At 31.0% G+C, this 26,344-nt stretch overlaps 13 protein-coding genes across 13 annotated transcripts; 6 read left to right on the top strand and 7 right to left on the bottom strand.

The window, feature by feature from the left end:
- Nucleotides 1–405: 405 nt before the first annotated feature.
- Nucleotides 406–1,032, top strand: LSM12 (Lsm12p; the record flags this gene model as incomplete). Its single annotated transcript, XM_003687034.1, has 1 exon — nt 406–1,032. The coding sequence occupies one exon, from the start codon at nt 406–408 to the stop codon at nt 1,030–1,032; it is 627 nt and encodes a 208-aa protein (XP_003687082.1).
- A 253-nt stretch (nt 1,033–1,285) lies between these two features.
- NRK1 (ribosylnicotinamide kinase) lies at nt 1,286–2,035 on the bottom strand (the record flags this gene model as incomplete). Its single annotated transcript, XM_003687033.1, has 1 exon — nt 1,286–2,035. The coding sequence occupies one exon, from the start codon at nt 2,033–2,035 to the stop codon at nt 1,286–1,288; it is 750 nt and encodes a 249-aa protein (XP_003687081.1).
- Nucleotides 2,036–2,750: 715 nt separating this feature from the next.
- Nucleotides 2,751–3,923, top strand: CPT1 (diacylglycerol cholinephosphotransferase; the record flags this gene model as incomplete). Its single annotated transcript, XM_003687032.1, has 1 exon — nt 2,751–3,923. The coding sequence occupies one exon, from the start codon at nt 2,751–2,753 to the stop codon at nt 3,921–3,923; it is 1,173 nt and encodes a 390-aa protein (XP_003687080.1).
- A 353-nt stretch (nt 3,924–4,276) lies between these two features.
- On the bottom strand, nt 4,277–4,840 carry TOM22 (Tom22p; the record flags this gene model as incomplete). The annotated part of the gene is made up of 1 exon (XM_003687031.1): nt 4,277–4,840. One exon carries the CDS (start codon nt 4,838–4,840, stop codon nt 4,277–4,279), a length of 564 nt encoding a protein of 187 aa, XP_003687079.1.
- Nucleotides 4,841–5,563: 723 nt separating this feature from the next.
- On the bottom strand, nt 5,564–8,740 carry KRE33 (ribosome biosynthesis protein KRE33; the record flags this gene model as incomplete). Its single annotated transcript, XM_003687030.1, has 1 exon — nt 5,564–8,740. The coding sequence occupies one exon, from the start codon at nt 8,738–8,740 to the stop codon at nt 5,564–5,566; it is 3,177 nt and encodes a 1,058-aa protein (XP_003687078.1).
- Nucleotides 8,741–10,016: 1,276 nt separating this feature from the next.
- Nucleotides 10,017–12,257, top strand: NDT80 (transcription factor NDT80; the record flags this gene model as incomplete). The annotated part of the gene is made up of 1 exon (XM_003687029.1): nt 10,017–12,257. One exon carries the CDS (start codon nt 10,017–10,019, stop codon nt 12,255–12,257), a length of 2,241 nt encoding a protein of 746 aa, XP_003687077.1.
- A 320-nt stretch (nt 12,258–12,577) lies between these two features.
- Nucleotides 12,578–13,117, top strand: FYV6 (Fyv6p; the record flags this gene model as incomplete). The annotated part of the gene is made up of 1 exon (XM_003687028.1): nt 12,578–13,117. One exon carries the CDS (start codon nt 12,578–12,580, stop codon nt 13,115–13,117), a length of 540 nt encoding a protein of 179 aa, XP_003687076.1.
- Nucleotides 13,118–15,009: 1,892 nt separating this feature from the next.
- Nucleotides 15,010–19,341, top strand: THO2 (Tho2p; the record flags this gene model as incomplete). Its single annotated transcript, XM_003687027.1, has 1 exon — nt 15,010–19,341. One exon carries the CDS (start codon nt 15,010–15,012, stop codon nt 19,339–19,341), a length of 4,332 nt encoding a protein of 1,443 aa, XP_003687075.1.
- A 417-nt stretch (nt 19,342–19,758) lies between these two features.
- Nucleotides 19,759–20,499, bottom strand: RPC31 (DNA-directed RNA polymerase III subunit C31; the record flags this gene model as incomplete). The annotated part of the gene is made up of 1 exon (XM_003687026.1): nt 19,759–20,499. One exon carries the CDS (start codon nt 20,497–20,499, stop codon nt 19,759–19,761), a length of 741 nt encoding a protein of 246 aa, XP_003687074.1.
- A 440-nt stretch (nt 20,500–20,939) lies between these two features.
- Nucleotides 20,940–21,698, bottom strand: ALF1 (Alf1p; the record flags this gene model as incomplete). The annotated part of the gene is made up of 1 exon (XM_003687025.1): nt 20,940–21,698. One exon carries the CDS (start codon nt 21,696–21,698, stop codon nt 20,940–20,942), a length of 759 nt encoding a protein of 252 aa, XP_003687073.1.
- A 363-nt stretch (nt 21,699–22,061) lies between these two features.
- On the top strand, nt 22,062–22,606 carry LSM7 (Sm-like protein LSM7; the record flags this gene model as incomplete). Its single annotated transcript, XM_003687024.1, has 2 exons — nt 22,062–22,073; nt 22,256–22,606. 2 exons carry the CDS (start codon nt 22,062–22,064, stop codon nt 22,604–22,606), a joined length of 363 nt encoding a protein of 120 aa, XP_003687072.1.
- A 153-nt stretch (nt 22,607–22,759) lies between these two features.
- Nucleotides 22,760–23,899, bottom strand: ARP1 (actin-related protein 1; the record flags this gene model as incomplete). The annotated part of the gene is made up of 1 exon (XM_003687023.1): nt 22,760–23,899. One exon carries the CDS (start codon nt 23,897–23,899, stop codon nt 22,760–22,762), a length of 1,140 nt encoding a protein of 379 aa, XP_003687071.1.
- A 527-nt stretch (nt 23,900–24,426) lies between these two features.
- TPHA0I01290 (uncharacterized protein) lies at nt 24,427–26,304 on the bottom strand (the record flags this gene model as incomplete). The annotated part of the gene is made up of 1 exon (XM_003687022.1): nt 24,427–26,304. One exon carries the CDS (start codon nt 26,302–26,304, stop codon nt 24,427–24,429), a length of 1,878 nt encoding a protein of 625 aa, XP_003687070.1.
- Nucleotides 26,305–26,344: the final 40 nt, after the last annotated feature.

The raw sequence follows: 26,344 nt of genomic DNA, 5'->3' as shown, positions 1-26,344 counted from the left end.
CTGGATTAATCAGAGATTCTACTCCTTTTGTGATAATTTTAAATGCTATGTTGAGTAGAATGTTATACTAAATAGTTCTATAAAATATAGAGGAATGTCATATAATACTATATTCTAATATAAACAATTTTAAAATTGCTTCATTCTTCATTTGATTAGGTACAATTTTATGTTTTTTCTTATGTGTTCGGGAACTTATATGCTATAAAATGAAATTTGAAGACTAGTTAGCACTTAGGAAACTATGAGACTTCACTTTTAAAAAATATATTGTTTGAGTTAGATGTTTATAATCAACATAAACAAGTATAACTGTTAAATCCTGTCTATCAGTTCGATTTGTATTGCTGCATTGGTGTTCACTTAAAAAACTACTAAAAAAGATATCTGTGTGCTTTTATTACCATGGCATTGAATTTGGAGAATGTGGTAGGTTTCAAAGTTCAAATTACAAATGTTTTGGATGCTGTTACAGAAGGGTTTATTTACTCGTTTAATTCGCAGAATAATACCATTACACTGCAGGTTTCCAGGAAAAATCAGTCTCGAAAATCGTTTAAGATCATTAATTGTCAATTCATTAAAACTTTGAAAGTAATTGGCGAAAAACCTCCAAACAATCTAAACACATTCAAGAAGACATCCATAAGACCAAGTCAAGTTAATTTAAATAGAGTAGATCAGTATTTGAATGAACAATTAACGAAAAATGCTCTGAGTTATAGATTAAAGGGTAAAAACGTGAGTATTGAGGGTCAAGCAATTTTTGATGCATTATATAAGACATTTTCGGATACAAAATGGATAGGGTCAAAGATCATAGTTCTAGACAATGTTGAAATAGTAGAACCATATAAATTCGATAGTGTTAAAGCATTGAATGAGAATGATCACACAAGTGCAGACTCGATCGATATGGTCAAACGTATTGTTCAGAGATCTTGGGAAGATTTGAATGCTGCATACATGAATAATAATGTTCTTGAAAATGATGATGTTTATGATGATGATGATAATAGAAAAGGTGGTTAAATATTAAATAAGTGATCTGTTCAGCAACATTTTGTGATTTATTCCGACAGCAGGTTATTTAGAATACATAAAGGTTTAATTTACATTATTATAATTTTCTACCACTGTATGTCATCTCACGTCATCCATTATATAAAAATTATTTGTAAATTTATAAATTTAATAGTTTATTATTCGTGAAGACTCTCCAATATTTCTATCCAATGACAGTTATTATCCAAACTTAATTTCTCTATATGAATGTATGACAAGCTTAGTTTAACGATTTTGCAACTGCATCAAATATCCATGAAACAGCATCTTCTATTTTAGTATCGTTATTATTGTCAAATAAGAAAATAGTATCTTTAAATTCAGGTTTTAACATACCACTTTCAACATCAGAATTAATAAAGAGATAACTGTGTGTATCGGCATAACTTTTATAAACAAATTCATCGAAATAATAAGGTGGGTCAACCCAATATGAATCCAGTGTTTGATAACCAGGTCTTCCGGCTCTACGTTCCTTTAAAGTATTATAGGAACTTCTGACTAAAAGACTGATATCGAATAGTTTTGCTATATTCGGATCATTATATAGCATAAAACCTTCGACTATAACAATTTTTAATTCACATTTGGAAGTAGTTTGTTGTGCTTCAATGATTTTATTAAACTTTGAACTAATTGAATTTATGAAACCATATGGTAATGAAAACTTTTTGAAGGGATCCTCGACGTTATCGTTATGAATTAGTTCGGTTTTGATTTTACCATCTTTCTTTATAGAAATTAATTCTTGTTTGAAAAGATCAAAATCTATTGCGTCTGGAGTGTCCCAGTCTTGTATATTATATTTAGAATTAATTGGGATTTCATTATCGTGTTTGAAAAAATCGTCCTGGTGTATTAACACTGAATTAGTTATCAATGAGTTTGCAATCTTAGCGATTGTACTCTTACCAGACGACGAGCAACCACCTAAACCGATTAATATTACTTTTTGATTCGAAGCTTTCATTAGACGTGTGCCTCTTATTCAGGCTTCCTTTAAAATCATGTAGTAAAATATAATGTCTATTCAACTAAGAATGTATTCATTAAAGAAAAGTCCAATAAATATGGACACTGTTACTTTTTTCACAATTATAACTTTTAAATGTGTATTTGTATTATGATAATTAAACATTTATCAACAGAAATAATGAATTGAACACATTTTATCATGTAACCCACGATTGATTTAATATACTGTTTAGAAGGATATATATTATTCACTAGGGATTTTATACTGATATTACCAACAACATGCATCAACAAGATTTAAGATTTGTCCATAGATAGACAGCCGCATATGTATGTGTCCCTTGGAAATAACTATCACCCTGCAAGATGAACAACAGTCTAATAAAAGGAATTGAGAATACTAGATAACCTTGAGTTATAATATCTTTTTTATTTATAAATGGTTTAATTGTATGGACTTTAACTCATCTTATCTTATCTCTCGAGAAATCATTTTTCAGCCCACGAAAAATGATAACAGTAGGTTCATGAAATATTATATTAATAAAATATGTCATTTATAATGATGTATTTATGATAAATGGTTATGAAAGTATTTTGTATAAATAATCAATTGTATGCATTCGATTGGTATTTGTTAAGTAGAAAGCTTTTTATTTTGCAAGAGTTCAAGTGAGCTTAAATTGAGGAGAGAATAGTGCTCTTTAAAAATGGGATTTTTTGTACCAAGTAAAAGTATTGAGAATTTATCTCAATATAAATATCAAAGCGAAGATCGTTCTTTGATCACTAAACATATTTTAAAACCCTTTTGGTTAAAGTTTTCTAATGTTTTCCCACTCTGGATGGCACCTAATGTGGTAACATTATTGGGTTTTTCCTTTATTGCCATCAATGTGTTGACTGCTTTATACTTTGATCCAACTTTAACACAAGGTTCTCCACGCTGGGCTTATTTAACTTATGCTATTGGTGTTTTCATGTACCAAACCTTCGATGCCTGTGATGGTATTCATGCCAGAAGAACAGGTCAATCGGGTCCTTTGGGCGAACTGTTTGATCATTGTATCGATTCATTGAATACCACATTATCTTTAATCCCATATGCGTCAACAACAAGAATGGGATTTTCTTATATGTTTTTGTTAGCACAATTTTCCTTACTGTGTAACTTTTATTTAAGTACGTGGGAAGAATACCATACGCATAAACTGTTTTTAAGTGAATTTTCTGGCCCAGTGGAAGGTATTTTGTCAGTAGTTATTTCATTTATATTATGTGCTATATTCGGTGATGAAGCAATCTTCCAAAAAGTTTTATTTGAGCTGAAGTTATCTGGATCTGTGTTCCCAATCACTACGCTATATGGTGCATACGTTTTCAGTACAATAGCATTAATGTTCAACGTTTATTCTGCTAGAAATAATGTTGTAGAGTACTATAAAGGTAATACTGAAAATGAAAAAACAATTGAAAAGAACATAAGAACAGCAACTATTGGTTTATCTCCATTTTTTACATATTTTGGCTCAATATTTGCATTAACAGTGGTTGAACCTAGGTTTATATCGTTGCCGTTCATTCTAACCATTGGGTTAACCGTGGCATTTGTTGTTGGGCGTATCATTGTAAACCATTTAACAAAACAAAAGTTTCCTCTGGTTAATGTCCCAATGCTTATTCCATCTGTTCAATCAGTATTATATGTTATTTTCATCCATATCTTCAATTATAACGATGTCGATACAATTTATAATTTGGTTTGGCTAAGTTTTGGTGTATCTTTAGGTATTCATGGAATGTTCATAAATGAAATTATCTATGAATTTACGACATATTTAGATGTCTATGCATTATCAATTAAACATCCAAAACAAGTTTAGCTATAAATTGTATAGGATTGGGCGGGGGTTGTATTTTATCAAGAATAATTTGATCAGCTCCACTTAAATAATTATATAAACAAATTCGATTATGCTGCTCTAAAAAGTTATGTGTCAAGTATTTGTTACTGTTTTCTATGTTGTTGTTCTATTTTATTTATCTCTTGTTAGAATGATTACGCAGTGAGTATTTATTACTATTTACAAAAAAAAATACAAACAGCAATGCTATGCAAAATTACAACTGCGCTTGATTGAATTCATTATCATTGATGCTAATGCATTTTCCTAATATGACTATTCTCCTGTTCTTCCATTTACAATGAGTAGTCGAATTTTTTTAAATTATAATGTTATATGCCTGACAAGTTGGTATATGGAAGTAATTCAAAGTATCGCTCGTTTTCTAACGTTTGTCTCTCTAACATTATTGTTAAATATAAAGGCATGCCTAGCAATAATGAGGACATCGATATATTCCAAACAATTCTTTTGGACATATTGAAAAAACATCGTGTGCTCGTGGAAAGATTATTTAACAGTATTTCAACTGTTTCTCTATATTTAAGGGGGAAAATATTGAGAAACTTATAACTTGATATTGATTGAGATTCATTATCACTGACAATGTGCTGAAAGGCACAAGAACTTTTCCTTTTTCTATTTAAGCAGTGGCTACCTTCTACTAACTCATGTTCAACATCGAATAAATCATATATTTCTTGGTTCCCCAGGTAATCATAATATTCATCGCCTATGTCGTCATAAAATAATTCCTTTTCATATGAAAGATAATCCAATTCAGATTCGTATTCAATATCTTCTATATAGTCAATGATATCTTTTTGTTCCGAAAGAACAACCTTTGACATTAAATTCTCATAAGTTAAACTATTGACATTATTACTTAATAACATTATTTACTTATTAGTTCAAAGTATTATTAACTCGAAAACAATAGGTATGAATCACCCAATTCACCTTCAATTATCCTTAAATCTTACACTTAGTATCTTCTTTGAACACTTTCAAAATGTTTATTACATTCTTAAAACAAAAATCGAAACCCCTTAAATATAAGAAAAATTATAATATCAGTTTGTAACTGCTAACAAGACACCTTAAACATACGTTTTCTATGATTAGATTTAATATAACACATATAAAATAGTGAAGATACGAAATTGGTAACTGTTTTTATATGCGAAATCACCAGAGAAACTACCCAGTTGTTAGTTGATTATGAACAATTTTTCATTGTTTCGAACGTTTACGGAAATTTAAATCTTGATTTTACGCCTCAGATTAAGAAATATGTTGATGTTTCTGCGGGGAATCTTCTAAACCGCATCCATTTTTTACTTTTTCGGTCGGGAAATGAGATCAGATCTGGTAGCTCTCGAGGAATTACTTCACGAAATAGTAATATGCACGTAAGCAATCAGCTGATGCCAGTTTCAATATAGGAGATGAATTAAAAGATATAAACATATATCTATATATATACGTTTCAGATGTGCATACATATTATAGGAAAAGTGGTTCTAGTTTACTACTTAATATACATAATTTGATTGTGCTAGTGCTAGTGCTGGAAAAAAAAAGGTAAACGATATTTCTATGGGTGACTAAAGAATGTGCTAATTTTTTTTGGAAGATTTCTTGGACTTCTTGGCCTTCCTTAAACTATTCATCTCTGACTTGTAAATGTCATCTGACTTTTCTGTGGATCTCTTTTTACCAGTTTTGACAGAAACGACACCTTTAGTTTTGACGGCCTTCTCTAGACTCTTCTTGGATTCATTCCAATCTGTGCTATCATCATTAATGGCGTATTTGTCAAGGTTCAATGAGTTGATTAATTCATGCTGTCTTTCCTTCATTGCTTTCACAGCTTCAGAACCTGCTTCTTCCAAATCTTCTTCTAATTGATCCATTGTACCGGCTGCATCGTAGGTCTTAATCTCTTCACCATTCATTTCATCTAGATTATCATCTTTCAATGCTGGCAATTCTTCCTCTATAGAATCGCTCAATACTTGACGGAAATAAATCGAGACTTTTCTCATTACTTTGGCAAACATGGCTATACTCTGATTAGCTGGTAAGTTTAGTTCTTTCGAGATATCATCAATACGTTTATGTTGTAGACCAATGGCTAATAAAATAGCACTTTGGACGCTTGATAATTTTACTTCAGTTCCAAATTTGCCACCAAAGTATAACATAGATAACATTGGTAACATATCAACAATAACATGATAATCTAACAAATTGTTGGCATAACTATCTAGTCTCTTCAAGTCAAATGGTGAGAAAATCTCATCTAATTGTTTCTTAGTTAATTGTGTATCTAAGGTTGAGTTTTCTGAGTCAAATAATGAGGAAGCTTTCTTGCTACTTTCAATAACACTTAGAGCTTGTACTGAGGTAAATTTAGAGAAGTCATAAGATAATAAATACAAAAATCTTTTATGGAAATCTTTGGCAAATTGGGTTAACCAATTTGATTCTCTACCTTCTAGTACACTTAACATAACACAAGTGTGTTCACCAGTTAAATCATTGGCGGTTTGACGTAAGTAAACAGGAACAAATTTGTTATTTCTCCAGAATTTATGTAATTCTTGAGTTAACCCATATGAAACACCTAAATAGTGTAAGAAGCTTGGAGGTTGTTCTGATAGTTGTAATAATAATGGAGGTAATGTCTTAGCATCTCTCAACGTAATATTATCTTTCAGTAAGTTAGTTTTAGCTAATTCGTGGTCATTGACCCTTTTTAAGGAATAGTCCTTTGGCTTAGTATTTTCAGACATATCGGCAAATTTACCTTCGAAATAATCTCTTAATAATTGAATGGCACGAGAACCATAACCCATAGATGAATACTCTGGATTAGTAGCAATTCTAACAATACGAGCACCACTTAGACCAGCAAATTCTTCATCTTGAAACTGTTGTGAAACTAACCATGGAATTAGATCACCGCCTGCTCTCTTACCACGAGATAAGGAGTTTCTTACACTGTCCTTGGAAATTTGACCTTCAAGAGCAATTTGGATAACACACAATGGATCTGGAATTCTACCACTATCTTTTGGATCGACCGGGGGTAATAGGACAAACAGCTGATGTGCTGGTGCATCACTCATTAGTTGTAAATCATTTGGTGAATTTTTATAATGGGATGCAACATAAAGAGCCATCATCTTCTCCAGGAAATTTTCAGAAACAGGGTGGTATGAGAACAATGTGTCTCTGTTTACGATAAATAGATTACATTGTGAAGGATGTGGTGTGCCTCTTGCTGCAAATTTAGGGTTCTTGATTAATGTAACATCTAGACATAATAATTTATTTAACCATTTTTCTACTGGATCACCTGGAGCATATCTAATAGGCTCATCTAATGAAATTTCTCTTAATTGACGAGAAGTGGCGTACATACCATCACTCTTCTTATTATCTCTGGAGGAAAGTTCAGTTTGTGAGTTTTCACGGCCACTTGTAGCTGATTGAGTTCTCAATTGTTGAATTAACTTTAAGGATAATGATCTACCAGTACCTTCGTAACCGTTGATTGTGGAAGCCATAAAAATCAAATATGGGCCTAACAACTTTTTAACAACTGGTAATGGGATGGCAGCAGCTTCATCAATGACGACTAATTCTGCTTGACCTAATAAATGATTGTCATTTGGCATAATATATTGAATAGTTTGTCTATGGTCACGTTTAATATCAACTCTAACGATTGCTTTATTGAAATCAGGGTTAGTCGACTGGATGATATCATAATCAATATGTTCTTGGTAACCTAATGCATCAAAACCTTTGAAAACAAATTCAAATAATGTTTTTAAGTTTTCTGGGGATGGAGAAGTAACGAAAATGTTGGAATAACCATGTGCAACTGAAGCAGCAATAGAGATACCCAAAGCAGCAGATTTACCTCTACCTCTTCCAGCTGTTAGAGTGACAGTTGAATTTAATGTTTTTTCAGAAATTGCATCAATAAAAGTTAAGATAGCATGAGCTTGGTTGACGGTTTTCGATAAGGCAACTAATGATCCTGCAGGTTGAACATCCTCTAATGATTCTTTTAAATCTTTTAATTCCAATTGTTTTGGAGTTAATTCATCAGTATCAGGAGGTGGTAACCTCTCTACATTTTTACCACCAGAAATAGGTAATACATTTAATTCATCATCCACCACCAAACAATTTGGGTTAGAACCTAAAGATAAAATAAATCTTTCGTTAAATCTTGCAATAACATCGTTATGGGCTTCTGTTCTATAACGTGAGTGAATATCCATAGTCATGGTATACAATTGTTTCAATGATGTCATTGATTTCAATAAGATGATGATCATACCACCACCTTCAACTGTTTCGATGGTTCTTGCTAATAAATTCGGTGTTAGACCTTCAAAATCTTGTAAAATACACATACCATAAGTATTACCTAAAATTTTTTCGGTTTCTTTATAGTATACATATCTAATACTTTGATTTGAGATAAAAGTTTCAAAAGGATCTTGTTCATTGACATCTCTTGTACCTCTCTTGATTTCTTTCTTGATTTTTTGTTCTCTTTTCTTTCTATGAGAAGTGAAACCAGATAACTTATTCTTATAGGCCCATAGAACAGATTTGTTCATTTTTAAATCAGCACTCATCATTAAATAATGCAGATTTGGAAGTTGATTACGAGCATTATCACCGACAATCACAAAAAAAGATCTTTGCTTAGTTTGGACACCATTTCTGATGATAGACGGAATACGAGAATCAATAGCTTTTTTGGCCATCTTTATTAATCGTTAAAATATGATTTTATTCCTGTTGATTTTTTGAAAATAGTTCCTATACTATATCTGCTATTGTCAAGCTTTAAATAAGAAAAAAAACAACCACTGCGAAAAAAAGATTTCGATTAAATTCAAATTAATTCAGAAAATATAGAGAGTCTCCAATCTGTTGATAACTGAAACGGGTTTAATAAAAATATTAAGTTCATTACACACTTACTTCTCATCTCATCTCATCTCATTTTAATTTTTTAAGTGTAATAAGTTAAGTTCAGAGAGCTCATCTCATCGCTAAAAAGAAAAATTTCAGCAGATTTTAATTGGAAAAAGAAAAGAGCAAACTTTTCCGGGAAAAAATTGAAAAATTCCTATGTCCGGGTATCATCAGAATATCAAATATTTAAATAATTGAATAAACATATATACATATATTAGTGGTAACTGGATGGATCAGGACTTTTACATAATTACAGTGTGGAATACAGTTATAATTTTATATTTAGTTGATAGACATAGTGTTTCTATATCTAAAGTTAAGAATACTGACTATATTGGTTTTAGAAGTGTTAGAAACGTTTTGTTTTTGTATACACTATTGAACAATTATATATTTTGTGTCAAAATATTGACCATTTTACATTTTTGTGTACCTCTCCATTAAAAATTGAAAATTTAAAGCTTTTTTTAAAAAAAAACGACGGCGGCAATTTAAATAAAATAAAGTTTTTGTGACATTTTATATTCAATTAACAAGTCTATATATATATATAAATGTAAGAATTTGTGCTTCTCATTTTTGTGTTTTCTATCTTAAAACAATTCTGCTTTCTTTATTTTGGGTCTAATTGTGATTCTACTAAGTTTAACTATTACTGTTTGCTCTGTGTTTAGAGAAAACAATTTTTGATTTCGCACCAGTGACAATATAGTTGATATTGGTTAAAGTTACACAAAAGTACAAAAGTATAAATTGATTAGGAATTTTTTTTTACTATTAAAAGAATAAGAAACATTCAACCTAATAAAGAAGTTCTCCTTTTCTTTTTCCCTTTTTTTTGGAATATTCTATTTAAATTTTTATTATATTCGATATACTTTAAAACGTTTTACAGTTTAATACTTAGCGCCAAAAAAGGTTTTGTTTTAATTTGATTAAAACTTTGAAAAGATATTAGAAAACAATTAATTTGAAGAGGAAATATTCCGTAATTGTAAGAGTAAGAAGAGTGTGACAAAAGTCAAAAAAATAAACTAAAGGATATAAAAGACACTCGGAATGTCAGCAGCGACAATGAATGATAGTCACCAAATTGTTGACCCAGAGATTGTAAATGAAACAACAGAAGATGATGGGAATGAATTGAAACCAAAATATGAAGAGTTAGATGACGAAATGAAGGAAAATTTTAAGATTATGGAAAATTATTTAAGGGTAAATAAATGTTACCAAAAAAAAGGTCTTAAAAATAACATTTATAATGACAACAATAATAATGAAAATAATCATGAAGTAGAAAATGTTTGTGATAACGATGGTGAGGATAATGATGATGACGTAGATTATATTTCTGATGAGAAAGCAGGCATGGGGAATATGCAATTGAAAACGTTAACTCATGCGGATGGTACAACGTCGACCTATTTTGATAAACGAAAATTGAAAATTGCTCCAAGATCAACTTTGCAGTTTAAAGTGGGTCCATCTTTTGAGCTTATTGGTAACTATAATGAGGTATTTGACTTGAAGAATTCAAGCAAAAAAATAAATTTCCAATTAATTCCAAGAATTGACAGAGGGTTTGATTATATTGAAGAAGAATGGGTTGGTTATAAAAGAAATTATTTTACCTTAGTTTCATCATTTGATATGGATGGGAAAGATTTTAATCAGGTATTGAAAAGTTCTTATTTATTAAAATTATATCAAGATGGAACAAACAATAACATTTTTAGAAAAATAAAATATTTTGCTATTAAAATTAAAGCAATGAGTGATGAAGATTTTAGTGAGATAAATTTAATTCAGCATACTGCAAAACGTGATAAAGGTCCACAATCTTCTCCACAACTTTGCCCAGTTATACCTTCTCCATTGCCAAAGCATCAGATTATAAGAGAAGCGTCAAATGTAAGAAATATAGCCAAGAAAAAAAAATATGATTCAACATTCTACTTTCATAGAGAACAAAATCTTGATGGATTCGATATTGAATCCTTAGTTAATTCATATCCTAATGACTGTATTCAAAAGGTTGCAAGATTCGAAAGGATTCAGTTTGCTTCTTCAATAAATGTTAAAAACCCACCTCAAAAGAATAAATATTTTAGACTCCATGTGATTTTAGGGGCAGTAATCGATGGTTGCGAGTTTCCAAGTGATTCTCAATATTATTCTAATTATGAAAATATTGGGATGAATAATGGTTCAATTGAATGTTTTGTGCCTTTGCAAGAAATGAGAACGCCGCAATTAATCATAAGAGGTAGATCGCCTTCAAATTACACTTCTTACAACAAAACTAATACAGTAAAGGAAAAATTACAAAGCCAAAACCTAAGCCAACTAATAATTCAAAAGAAGGTTTTGAATAAAATTTCTAAATCAACTATTGAAAATAATGAAAATATACAAAAAAATAACTTGCATTTTAAACCATTGATTGATAATGAAGTTGATAACAAAGAAAACATCGCTCCCTATTTTGAAACTAAAATTAATTGTCAAGAATTTAAACCTAGATCCAACAAGCGTGTCATCACATTGGGTCAAATTGAAGAAATTATTCTTCAAGAAAATGCAGCTACAATGAAGAATAGTACGGAGAATACTTTAAATTATTTGAATAAAAAACTTCAGCAGCCTGAACTTGACCTCCCACGCCCAGTATATTCTAGGCATTATTCAATTGATCCAAGAGATATTGATTTAAAATTTGAGGACATGAATGTACAAGAAGATAATTACATTGTCGGTTCCTTAATAATGCACAATGTTCAACTTCCCAATACCATTAGAGATGGCACAGAAATTACTGACGCAAATACGATAAGAACAATTTTGACAACACCATGCACTACGGCTACTATTGCTGCAACAAGATCAGTTCCCATGAGAATTGGTACAAGTTTATCTACAAATGTTAAGAAGACGGCATATCATCTGTCAAACAATTTTGATACACTAAATAGCAGTTTTGATTTTGAGTCATCATCTAATGATAATTATGGTGATAAATCGACATTATCGTATTCGGAGCATATTAATAATATTAATGCAGGTAATTTATCTAATTTGAGAAGTTTAGAAAACATTCCAAGATTATTTAACAAGGGAAAGACAGAAAAATCCTTTACCTCTTTACAGAATGATAAGATTCTCAAATATGCTGAAAATAGCGCTTCGTCCACAACGCATAATCTAAAATTAAACAACAGTGTTACATTAAAATCGAAACTTCCCTCGCAGTTGAACGACACCAGAGAGTTATATTCAGAACCAAGCTTCTATAATCATTAATCCTTTTTAAAAAAATTATTATTCACTTAAATAAATAAAACTAAATGAATGTATTATTAAACTATTAATCATCCATATAGAGATCTTATATATTTACTGACACAAACACTGCATGAATTCTATTAACTAAAAATAAGTCATGTGACCTCGGTATCAAAATTCCATACTTCAAAGTTGAAGCTTTAAGATCAACTATATATACAACAAGAAAACGAAATAATTATAAATTCTTATAATGAATGATCTATTAAAATAACTCAGTGAAGACATTGATATGTCGTACTCATAAAGTGACGATATAATAGCAGTTTCGATTGAAAATGTCACTAGAAGATGATAGTATTTCAACCCAGGAACAAGTCAATGATAATCTGAATAAGCTTAATTTTGTTTCTGAAGGTAATACCGATTTAAAGTCACAACAAAATAAGGCAGAAGCAACTCAGGCAAAACTTGATTTGTTGAAAAGTCATAAAAATAGGAAATCTTTGAGAACACAATTAAGAAATAATGCAATTAAAAGGCAGAAAAAATATAATAACTTAGTGAAGGAAAAGGACATATTTAATAGGATGAGCACTAGTGAAATAGAATATTATAATAAACTAAAAAACGATAAGGCATCAAAAGAGAAAGAGTTAGACGAACAGGTATCAAAAGAAGCATTAGGTTATGAAAGAAAGAAATTAAGACTACTTAACCCTAAGAAAACAGAAGCTATTCCCAATACTGAAAGCCCTCTTACAAAAAGACAAAATAATTTTGGAAACTTAGGTATAGTAAAAAAGAAGAAGAAAATTAATGTTAGAATCAATATCGCCAAAAATTCCTCACTAACCGATATAAAAAAGGATGGTTAACTTATCGTGAAACAAAAAATATTGAAATATAAGGACATTAACTGGCAATAAGTTAAATATTAAATGATTTGTTAGAATCTGTTTGAAGTTATTCTAACACCGGAAAGAAGCCTGTAGACTTACTGTAGTTTAATGATATGAATTATAGGTAGTTTGGTGAAAATCAGCATCATATCTATTTCAATAGGTATACATGAGGCCTCTTGTTGTAATTTTATAAGCATTATTTATTATTTGAATTTGAAAATCATAAATAAGAAATATAGTGTTAATTTCTAAGGCAGGCTGGTCATTTGAAAACACTATAGATAACACAATGATGTATATACATTACGTATTTGTCAAAGAAGGAAAAATTCGTTGAATATTAAAAGTAACGTATTATATAGAAAGAAGAGTTTAGAAAATATTATGTTTATTATTACATAAATATTCTAAAAAAATATTTAGTTTAGTTATTTAAATTGATAATTGACCTCTAGTTTTTTTTTTGGGATTTTTTGACTTTTTTATAAATTAATTGAAATGTTAACAAAACTATAAAAAAAATTTATCTTGAAAGCAGATTTATAAAACAAAAGCAGCAACTGCTAAACCAAGAGCGTATGGAAGTACACCTTCGATTTCATTTCTATTACCGTATCCTTCAATTGCAGTGAATGTAACATTACTTGATGTAGAGTTTGTTCCACCTTGAATTTGTCCATCCGGAATTTGAGAAACTAATCCTAACGTCGTATCATGTTCCGTAGTAGTGACAGTTGCTTGAATTTGACCATCACCAATTTGAGATACTGGGACTTCCGTCGTTGCAGCAAATACCACAGATGCAGTTAAAACGATTGAACCAAAATTTAATAACTTCATTACTTGTTCTTTTCTAACCTATTTTTTTAATTGTAGATAGTTTCTTAAAAAGCAAAATAATGTCGAAATATAAATTTTGATAATTAAAATTTACATTCTAAAGATTAAAATAACAAATTAAAGAAATCCAATACTTTTCCCTTCTTTTTATATGAAGAAATACAAATGACTGATTATTCAAAAATTTGATAAACACAATAGCGTCGCCGTCAGATTTTGCTGCTCACGTCACAAAATTTAATTAGTAAACAAAATTTAAAGCAAAAAACTCTTAATGTGAAAGCAGTTGTAGTAATTAATTTTAAATTGCCACCACACTTTCAGAGAAAGAGTATATATAAGTGATTCATATGTATTATTTCATATTCGCTCTTTAGTGACTTTATTACATGATATTATATGCAATTATGGCATTTCCTTGAATAATTTATTACAATGTTCTTGTGTTTTTTTATCAAGGAAATCCAAGCAAAGAAATCAATAAAGATACTTATGATTTGATGTTAACTAACTCACATCCAATAATTAATTAAAAAAATACAGAAATTTTGATAGAATTAGATATTATAATATTCAGACTGAATCGAACCCTATATACTTAATAAGCGACATGAGCCATAATAAATAGCACTCAAAATTATTTAATTATTGTCAGTTACTCATGAGACTATATAATACATTATTAACTTATACAGCTTCACCTTTCATGTTGTTTGGTCAGTTATCAGTAATAGTTTTATCACTGATTGTTCTGATGGACTTATTATTATGCAAGGCGCTTAGGTTTCTTCCATTTCCAAAAAATATTACATACATTTTTTAATATATTTAGAAATGAAAAATCTAATAATCTAAAAACTTAGAAACAATAAATTAGAAAACATAAAAGATTATTTCTAATTGAATTGATAGTTTTATCAATAGTGTTGTAACTTATCAAGTCCACAATTTAATAGACAAATATTGCTCAACTAGACAAATATTGCTCAACTAGACACATATTGCTCAACTAGACTATATTTGAGATGCTAGCATCAAGATTGAATGCATTAGCACATAATAATATCTCTTTTGAACAAAGTAGAAATATATTCAGTGAAGCCTTTATTAATGATTGGTCAAGCAAATCTTTAGAACTAATTTCGCAATACTTAGAAGTTACTGATGTTGATGAGAAACACGATTGGTTAAGGAATTTCTTCATTGAATTATTCCAAATATTGTATTTACCTAATTTACCAAACAATGTTACAATCCAACTTTTAGCACAATTGATTAATGAACTAGTTCAAAAATCAAATGACTCTAGTGAATTAATTGGTATGGCTTTTGTTTCCGCTTCTTCGACGTATTCAAAAGAGGACGACAACAGACTTTTGTTATTAGCAAAGGAAATACCTGTATTATATGACGAATTATTCAAATTCAGTCCAATTTCATCGAAATTAATGACAAAAGATCAAATGGTTTTAATGAGACATTTGTTGAAGAAAACAAAATTTGAGTTGAAAAAATATAATTTACTTTTCGAATGCTCTTCAGGTTATGGTAATCTAATTGCTCTATTATATATGGCTTTTCATGACATCGATAAAATTGATAAGATCGACTTTTACTCTCACGAATTGTCACATGTGATGGGTAAGTTTTCTTTGGATAGTATGCGTTCTCTTGATTTGATATTAAGGATTTCAAGTGAATTTGTTACGGAAGATTATAATTTCATTCTAAAATTGCTTCAAGCTACCGATTTTTGGCCAAATGAAAAGCTCTCTAACTCGAATATATCAAATTCTGATCATTTATCAGAGAACGTTATTGTTTCCAATGTTATCGCATTCACTATAAACTCATTTGCAATGGATGATCCTACCAAGCTAGACTCCATTCGTTATATTGACATGTGCTGTATTTTGATAAAATCTAAATTTGTTCATTTTTCTCATATTTGGATAAAACTCTCTCCAACTTCAAAAGAATTTGTGAAACAACTGCAGGAATACCAAGATAAATTAGAGAAAGAATCGATGCAAGGTGTTAGCAATCCACTTGCAATGGCAGCAGCTCTATCATTAGAAGATGATGAAGACGAAGAAGCTAATGGCCGTAAAGTTGATGACAATAAATTAACACAAAAAAGTCCAAACTCATCTGAAGGTAAAAAGACATCCGATGATCATGAATCAAAAGCACAAAACACTACAAATAATAATAATATTGATATAACGGGTAGTGTTCATATTTTATTTTTAGAGCGATTATTATCCATTGGATGTTATGATGCAGTTGTCCAAATTTTTAGAGAGCACCCAAGCTTAATGTCAGTTAATAAATTAATCCCAAAGTTATTCGCAAGATTATTTGAATATAGAATAAACAGCTTATATGAAAATACATGCTTATCACAAATAGAGAATCTGACTGGTGCTTTGAAGGACACTGTAAATGAGAGCGACCTTATTTCACACAGATCTAAGTTAATCAACTATGAATTAACACACGATCCGTATGAGACAACTTTCCTTAATACAAAGTTCAAATTCTTTTATGAAGACTGGAAATCTGAATTAGCAATTATAGAATCGATTGAAAAATTATTTGAAGAATCTCATTCATTTTTCTACACAATTGGACCATATTTATCTCATGCCACAATTTTGTTGTCAAAACTAGTTAGATTAGGTATTTCTGATATTAAAGATGAAAAAGATGATGAATTGCGTGTTTCAAAAATTGATAAATGGATTGATTATACTAGAAAATTTATCATGCCAACCCTACCATTATTAGAAAATTGTCCTTCAGTTGCAACTAATATATACGAGCTATTGAGTATGTTTAGCTTTGAAAAAAGATATTTCTTGTACAATGAAGTTTTGAGTAAATTATCAAAGGACGATGTGAATGTGAAAATTGGATTCAACAGGGCTGCAAGAGAAGCCAAGAGATTGTTGAAAGTTTTAAATACTGACAACATAGAACAAGAGGCTAGGAACTTTAGTTGTGTTCTCTCTACAAATCCCTTGGCCACTTTAACTAATGTAGTTGAGCAAGTTGAAAATTACGACAAAGTAACTGAGTTAGTCATTATAACGGCTAAATATTTCAATAACTTTGCATATGATGTATTACAATACATTATATTGCAGCGTATATCTCAGCAACGTAACACAGTCCAAGATGACGGAGTGAACCCAACTAGTTGGGTTACACGTATTTCATCATTTATAGCTGGTTTGACGAAAAAGTGTCCAAATATGAACATAGATAAAATTATAACTTTTATTATTAAAACGTTACACAAGGGGAATATTATTGCTATATCGATTTTGAAAGAGTTATTGCATACAGTAGGAGGCATTAGAGATTTGAATGAAGTGAACATAAAACAGCTGAAAATGCTAAATTCAGCACCACAATTACAAAGTATTGCCAGAAGTTTAATTTATGATACTAGAGATCAAAATAGTGAGCAAAGTCAAAAATTAATAAAGATATTCAAAGAGCAAAATTCCTTATCCGAAGTTATAATACTACTTAATAATTTAATTTTGGAAGCAAATTCACTCCCATTACATTACAAAATCTTATCATCTAATTGTGATGAATTAAACAGCTTGCTATGGTCATTTATTGAATTGGTTCAATACACAATGAGCAAAGATGAATTTAGAGAGACAATTATCCCTTTCCGACTATTATCGAATAATCACCGTATATCAGTTCCCTGGTTATTTCACTTATGGAGATCAAACATTGGGAGTAATAAGGAATCAAACGCCAATATATTTCTTAATATGAAAGATGATGTCACATTTACTGATGTTGACACATCTTTGATTGACTATGAACTATTCATCTATTTTTGGACTTTTGACTTATATAATATGCATCATGATAGTGCTCTTTATAAAGAAGCAGAATTAATTTTAGAGAAAGAACTAAAATCAGAGACCAATTCTCGTAAAATTTCTCATTTAAAGAAACAAATTAATGAATTATCGAATTCTTCTGGAGTTCATCAAAGGGATTTCAATGAGACGACAGAAACGTTAAAGAATAAGTCTAATACCTGGGAGAATTCATTAGATGAGAAAGGTATAGAAATGTTTTTACAATATTGTATTATTCCTAGATCATTATTCAATCCTTTAGATTCATTATATTCAAGCTACTTCCTGCTACAAAACTTTGAGGTTGAAAAATTACTTGAAATTGCTTCAACTTTGTTTAATTCTGATATTTTAGGCACTCTTTTATTCAGTTGCACTAGCCTAGAAGCCGGTAATTTGGGAATTTTCTTTAATTCTTTCTTAAGTAAAATTGAGGAAATTAGAGAGAAAAACGGTATAGACCATCCTAAAGCAAAAGATATTTACAGTTGGTATTACAATTTTTTGAAGCAAATTATATCCACCTTATTGAATAATAATTATATGTCTATCAGAAACGGTATTGAATTCATGAAATATGTTACTAATATCTTTCCAATCGTAGATGACCATATTCATTTACTAATTAAGACACTAGAACGCAGATTATCTGACGAAAAAAGGGAAGATATCAAACTTCCATCTACGGCATTACTTGGTCATCTAAAAGCTCGTTTAAAGAAAGCTAAAACTAAATTTGACTTTTATGTGCTAACTGGTTCAGAGAAAGAATCTCATGATACTTATATCCAAGAAGTCAAGGAAATCGAGATTGCTAAATCTGCCGAGGATAATGTAAAGAAACAAGATACTTTGAGAAAGAGAATTGAAGCTAGTAAACCTAGTGCTGTCAAATCAGAGATTTCTATTCACAAGGAACCTTCTTCTGTTTTATCTACACCTTCTCCTGTCAACAACAATGTATTCCAAGTAGTGAGGTTGATAAAAGAAATATCGTATCATATTTCTGCCGATAATTTCAACAGAGTGTTATCTTTGTTGGACGATAATGTAATGTCTCAAAAAATTAAAGATTTGAGTAAAAGAACCAACAGCGTTAATTATTATAAATCTCAACTTTTGAATTTATTAGAAGATCACTTTCGTAATTTATCGAGAGGAGCTTCTGATGAACAATTAGAATTACAACTGAAAGATTTGAAATTACTCATTTCAAAACTTGACCATATCTTAGGCAGAACATCTACTCCTCTTTATTCTGAAAACAGTTCGGCTCATACAAGTAGATATAACAGAGACTCCACGAATGATCAAAACATCGACAGTAAACGTGATTTTAGAACTGCTTCGAACTATAGACATAATATTGGCAAATCTACGATCCAAGTTGATCAAAACAAAGCTCATGGAGATAACAGAGTACCAAAGAGAAAATTAAGGATAGTGAACCTTTATATCCAATGAAGAGGGGCAGAGTGGATTATCCTGAAAAGGATAGAACTTCTGAGCGCTCAAGTAGATTTGGAAATGATGGTACAGCTAAAGCTTCATCAAGAAATACTAACTATGGAGATTCCAAACCACAACAAGGTCGTTCTTTGACTACTTCTAGATTTCAAGATAGTAAAAGAGATGTAGTTTCTAAATTACCACAAGGTCCAAAGGGAGCTGGAAACCCACCAAGTAGATACCAGAAATAATAAGTAATAATATTTTTGATTAATAGTTTTATATTACAGAAAGATAATTATATAATTCATATACTAATTCATATACTAATGAACTTTGGAATAGTAAAATATATCATTATTTCTATGGAAATAAGTATGCAGCATTTTTTATTATTAATGATATGTTGTAAAAATGATGAGATCAATATACTTAAAATGCAGGCTCATCGCCAAACTCTTCATCACCTCCGAAGTCATCATCGCCATCATCAAAATATTTCTCCGCATTATAGTCATCATTGTCACTATCGTCGTCAAAATCTTCATCTTCGGATTCAATAGCTTTATCTCCATCATTTGCTCCTTCTTCTGTTTCATCAAGATCATCGGCTAAATCTTTTAATTCTTCCAAAATTGAAATACCTTTACTATCATCATCTCCATTCCCGGTAAATAAATCATCCTTGTCATTTAACTTCGATAAGTTCAGTATCTTCTTTTTATTAATGCCCATTGCTTTATATAATTCTTCTGGAAAGTGCTCTAGATGGAATGGAAATTCATCGATCGAAACACCTAATTTTCCTTTTTTCAAATATTTATCAGAATATCTTTCAATACCATCGTTTAAGGAACCTTCATAAATAATATCTGTTCTTTTCTTTGATTTATTACCTGCATTTTCCTTATCACCATTTTGGTTGATTTCATCAGCAAGCAGCACATTTAGAGAACCAGTGAAAAATGGACCTTCCCTTACAGATTCTTGAAATTTTATATATCTGATCGATAACGATCTTTCTCTTTCATTAACAGGATTGTTCACTGGTAACTGTATCGTTGGAACTTCTTTTGATGCTTCTTTATCAACATCATGGTAACCTAAACCAAATGGTAAATTTGATAATTTTGAATTACTTCCATTGCCGGCTCGACTACCCCAATTGCTCATTTTATATGTATTTTCTTCTAGGATTCTTAAAATAACCAACTGAACCGTCACAGTCTAACCTAATTGGAAACTTTGGATGCTTTCTTAAATAACGAAACAAATAAACATATGTATACAATCATTCAAATATAATTTGAATCAGATAGCTAACGATATTTAATTTAAATTTTTATTTTTCACTATCAACAAATTTTGCGATGAGCTTGTCAGCCTGAAAAATCTTAACTCTTCACTATGTGAGAAACAAAAGAGATAGAAAGGTTCAATATAAATACAAATGATAGTTAAAGTCGCCTTGGTACAGTTCTATATAATTAGATAGATGACAGATTTGCTCCAGTTTATATCCTAGGTTCAGAATAAAATAAGACCTGCATGCTTATATAAATTAGAGCGCACATAGTCATATATACATACATGCATACATGTGTAAAATTAGACTATATTTCTTCATCAGAGAAATCCAAGTCTGACTCAAGTGGAGTGAATTGGTCGCCAGTTTCAACGTATAATGGTTTAACGAAACCACCGTGGTTCTTAAGTACGGGTCCAAAATATCTTACACCATTTATTGAACCATCATTTTTACCTGTTGGCTCGTCGAACTCTACACCGCACCACAAATCATTAGAATTATCAGTGTTGGCGACTGCTTGCAGTTTGCCGATATACCTAAGCCAGCCTCTTCTTTCTAGCTTATTAGAAACCTTGACAGAGCATCTGACATTTACTTGCAATTTTTCTGCTATTGAATTCTGCAATTCTCGTTGTTTTAGCAATCCAGCTTGATATTTTGGGTCATACTTTCCAAGCTTATTATCTTTCTTCCATTGGAGTACCGAGTCAGTTCTCCTTTGGTAATCTTCTTCCAAGAGGGTATATGTATACTTGTCACTATTGTCACCTGACTCTAGTAATTGGTTGACAATTGAATCCTTGTTTGGATCCACTACATGGACAGTGACGTTGGTCCCAGTAAAATCCTTGAATGGATATATGCCATCAATCGAACCCATCACATTAACTTGGTACTTAACCTTGTTACCATCGGCAGACTCTATTGTCAGTTCCATGTCTTCTGAAGAGACTCCCGTTATCGGGTACATCTTCTGACACAGTTCTGACAAAGAGATCTCCTTTGACATTTCTTTAGTTAAAGAGCTAAAGTTTGAGCTCACGAAAACGCTAATTGAAGACATATTCAGTACTTTATTTCAACTTTTCTACAGAGTGGTACGTTTAATGTCAATACAATAATCTTCTATCAATGTAGAACCAATTTTTATATGCTTGCACTACTTCTACATTTAAGTAACTTCATATTATTAAGCATACTGTTAGGTTTTATGGCATCGCCATTTCAAGATGAATAGGTTGGGAAGGTCTTGGTGCGGCATCTCTTCAATTTACAAAAATTCAAAACTTAAACTTCAATAAGAAAGAAAGAGGAAGATTGGTTAATATAAATGAAAGAAGAGTTATTGTAAGTTTTAGAGATGGTTCTGTTTCAATGGTTAATGTCGAGCCTATAGGGGAACCGTGAGAGTGAATTAAATTTAAAGATGTCAGAAACTGTATGTTCATATATTTATTATGCATTGTATATGCTAGCGTATTTCGTCTTCATTATTGAAATTTGGTGGACGATCTGGGATGAAAGTAAGATTTTACTAACATAATCTGAATATATTTCGTGCTTGTTCATAAACTCTAGTGTTTTCTAGTGTTTCCCAGTATGTTCATTATTTTATTTTAGGTAATTCAAGATAAGCCCATAGAACAAAGAGAAAAACAACAACAACCAAAGAAGAAGTTCGAAGGTCCAAAAAGAGATGCTATCGTCGATTTAGGTAAATACAAAGATACTGAAGTTCGTGTAGAACTAATGGGTGGGAGATTAGTAACAGGAATATTGAAAGGTTACGATTCATTGATGAATTTAGTCATAGACAATGCTATTGAATATGTTAAAGGCTTGGATGATCAAGTTGATGTAGGAAAAGAAGAAAAGAGAGAATTGGGTTTAACAGTCGTAAGAGGTACCGTATTGTCTTCTATCAGTCCAGTTGACGGTTCTAATGTTATCTATATTTCCATGGAAGAATAAATGATCATTGATATATAAATTTTTATGTATGTATCATAAATTAATTGTAATAAAAATATCAATTAGTATCCTATAAATGCAAGTCGATGTTTCTGGTATCAATTGTATATACTATCGCTGAAGAAGAAGTGAGCTGTTCAGATTAATTCTTCATTAAAAACTTGAATATACTCTTGACCTATCTTCGTTCCAATTACTTTTTGTAACTAGGATTTTTTGAAACGTAGATAGCCCTGCTAGAATCGAACCACCAATCCAAGTGGTGTACTTTCTTTCAGGTGATGCAATTATTCTTAATTTGGTATCTTGTTTAGTCAAAATTTGTAATTCTTTTAGTATTCTATTCCCAAATCCCGGAAGAACGGTAGTACCACCGTTCAGCACTAAACTTTTGTACAACATAGGTCTTAAATCTATGTCAACTCTGGAAAGAGTTTGAAATACAATTTCTGGAACACTGTCGCTCTCGCAGCCAATAAGTCTGGGGTTGAATAAAAGCTCTGTTGCTCTAAATCTAACATTTCCAATACTTAAAGACTTCCCGTCCGGTAATTTAAATTTGGAACTATTACTTTCAGAGTCCAAAATATATTTATGTTCTTCCTTAGAAATATCATCAGCCACATAGCATGCTCTCTCTTTAATAGTCCTGACAATTTCCTTTTCATTACTAGAGAACAAAGACATGCCTACACTTTTTCTAATTTGAAACTGTAATTGCTCGGTGATTTCCCTTCCACCAATATCTATCCTCCGTATTGATGGTGTCAAAGCAAACCCTTCATATATTGGCACTGCACTGCAATATCCTTCACCGCAGTCAATGACACATCCAGTAGTTCTACCTCCTGAATACAATGCCAAAACTGCTGGATTTTCGACGTGTATGGCAGGAATATTAAAGGATTCAAATAGTATTTCACACATATGTTCTCTATTTTTACTACTATTGAGAGGTGCTTCTGTAATTAAAATTGGATGCTCTTCGATATGTTGAATATTTAAATCATGCAATAAAGTATGTTTCCATACCGCCTCCATTTCATCCCAATGTTTTACCTCACCATGTTCCATTGGATGTCTTAACCTCAGCAAACCTCTATTTTCTTGTGCCTTATTTCCTATGTACATATTATCATCTAATCCTCCAATCATCACTTTATCAAACTTAGGTGTACCCACTATGTTATGTTGAAAACATTTAGGCTTATCATCACCTACAAACCCAACTTTCAGCACCCCAGTACCATTGTCGATTACAACAGGTTGGTTATAAAGTCCTTCATTATTCATTGCCTCTGAATTGAGTGTTGATATAATCCATTGAAATTTATAAAAGGAGAGTAGGAAAGAAGACAACACAATTGTTAAATATCTCAATTTAATTACAATGATTAACCAGTTCTTGTAGTATTGCTGTTCTATTTACTTATTGTATTGATTGAAACCATTTATTGACAGTCCTGTTTACACTTAAATCTTAAATCAGTAAATTTATTACAGCACCGCGTAAGCTTTATGGTCAAAGAAGTGAGATCTTAAGAGATTATTGATTGATATTAAAATGACTATAATGTAATTTGATTAGATGAGAGCTTAGAACACTCTTTCAAACTACAAGAACTATTCTTATAATACTTTATACACACATATATATAGATACGCCCATTATGTACAAAAAAGCTATCGTCTATCTACAATTGAATTTCATGCCTTTTATGGCAATATCTTTACTAGATACAAAAAGGTTTCTAAATCAATTCATATTCATTATTTTAAAAAGAAAAACATTATAAATAACAAATGGATTCATGGTGATATTAGAATCCTTCAGAACCGTTGAAACCACTGAAAGACGTTAATAAGAAGATGTTGTAATATTTCTTCTTGGATATTTCGTTACAATGATTCCATGCAGATGTCAATCTACCATCAATACATGAACCACTCATATAGAAGTTGTCAGCACCAGAGCCATCAAACATATGAGCAAAAGCATCTTGTAAAATGGTCAATTTCAGATCGTTCACTGAACCATATTCTTTTATGATATAGTCCTCTAAATATGGATCATCGGAGACTAATTCATTAATTTTCAAAAGAGTATTGTCAAATGGAATCAAAATCGATGGAATTTGTGTGTATTTATCTAAGAAAAATAAGGCGTTTGGTACAGCATCGTCACCTAAATGTACAACTGAAGAGCCAACCCATGTATCACACTTCGAACGACACTCATTAATGATCTTATGCATTTCTTTGTAAATACCTGGACATGATTTAATTCTGTTTAAACCGTGTCCGGTAGATGCCAGTCTATATTGGGAGCCATCAAATAAATCTTGATCGGCTATGTACCATAACTTGACCATTTCTCTTTGAATCACTGACCATAGAGTTAATGATTGCTGAACGTAATTCCATTGTCTCTGGTGGTCATGAGTTAAACGAGCACCATCTCTACCATATTGTATACCAATCGAATATTTTTGTGCTATATCAGTATCGCGGAAGACTTCTAATCTTTCTAGCATTCTTCTTATTGGCCTTCTATTCATGTCAACATACGCATTATAGTCACCAATGGAATATAAAGCCTGAAAAATATCGTCCTTAGAATAATATTTACTGCTGTATTTGGAAGCTAATTTCTCAATAGCAGATTCCTTTAACCTTATGAGACGATTGATTTCTGCCCTAGATTTTCCAATAGGTGATATATGTGTTATAGCATGTATAATTAGTTTATCTTTAAATATACCCATTGCCTTTCCATTATCTTCAGTAATGGCAGTTAAAAATGACTTCACAGTTTTAATTGGTTTGAATAAATGGAATTCCATGTGATCTTCAATTTGAGGTAACCTAGAATCCATTACCATGTAACATAATTTACCATATGTGTCGCGCATCCTTTCTGGGTTCATAATTTTGTATCTTCTACCTATTTCAAAAATATTCTGAAACCAAGAAGAATTATCTGAGAAGTTTTTCATTTCCAATAGCTTCTTTCCAGCTTTAATGTTTGAAGCAATCACCAAACCAGATAAAACAGAGCACATTTCTTTTAATTGTTCAACAATTCTTTTAGTTTTAGAGGTGTATGATAGTACATCAACCCTATCTGTGTATTCAGAAACCTGCAAACCTGCTTCCAATAATCTTAGCAGATGTCTTTCATCATATGTCAGCCTCATTGGAATAAATGATGAACTATCCAACAATATATTTAACAGTTTATCCTCAACAGATTCTCTTTTATTTGAAAGTGAAATATCGCTTTGATCATCTGAAGTTTGGTTTGATTCAGTAGCATTTATACTATCTTGAATTGCTTGTTGTTCAACCTCAGTCTCAGGTTTATCAATGGTATTTTTGTCCTTTCCATCTTCTTCAGCTTCATTTGATAACTGTTCAACATTATCAGAGGTAATTTTAATATATTCATGTTTTCTCCTCTTACCACCTCTATGGATCATATCAAAACAGACAACGCAGAAACGTTCTTCACAGTCATTACAAATAATTTCACATTTCATGTCTTTACATTCAATACATAAACTTGGGTCCACTTCTTCTTCCAGCTCATCTTCAATCTCTAAACCCTCAGCCACACGTGAATTATACTCGTCTTCATCACTATCTCCAACATATTCAGAATTCAGAATTTCTTTTAATGATCTTTTAGAGGATGACATATTTTGTATTTTGTCAGACTGCTCTATGTATAAAAGCTTT

The sequence above is a fragment of the Tetrapisispora phaffii genome, chromosome 9 (assembly GCF_000236905.1).
Source record: "Tetrapisispora phaffii CBS 4417 chromosome 9, complete genome".
Lineage (NCBI taxonomy): Eukaryota > Fungi > Ascomycota > Saccharomycetes > Saccharomycetales > Saccharomycetaceae > Tetrapisispora > Tetrapisispora phaffii.
This window is presented reverse-complemented; position numbering and strand designations above follow the sequence as displayed.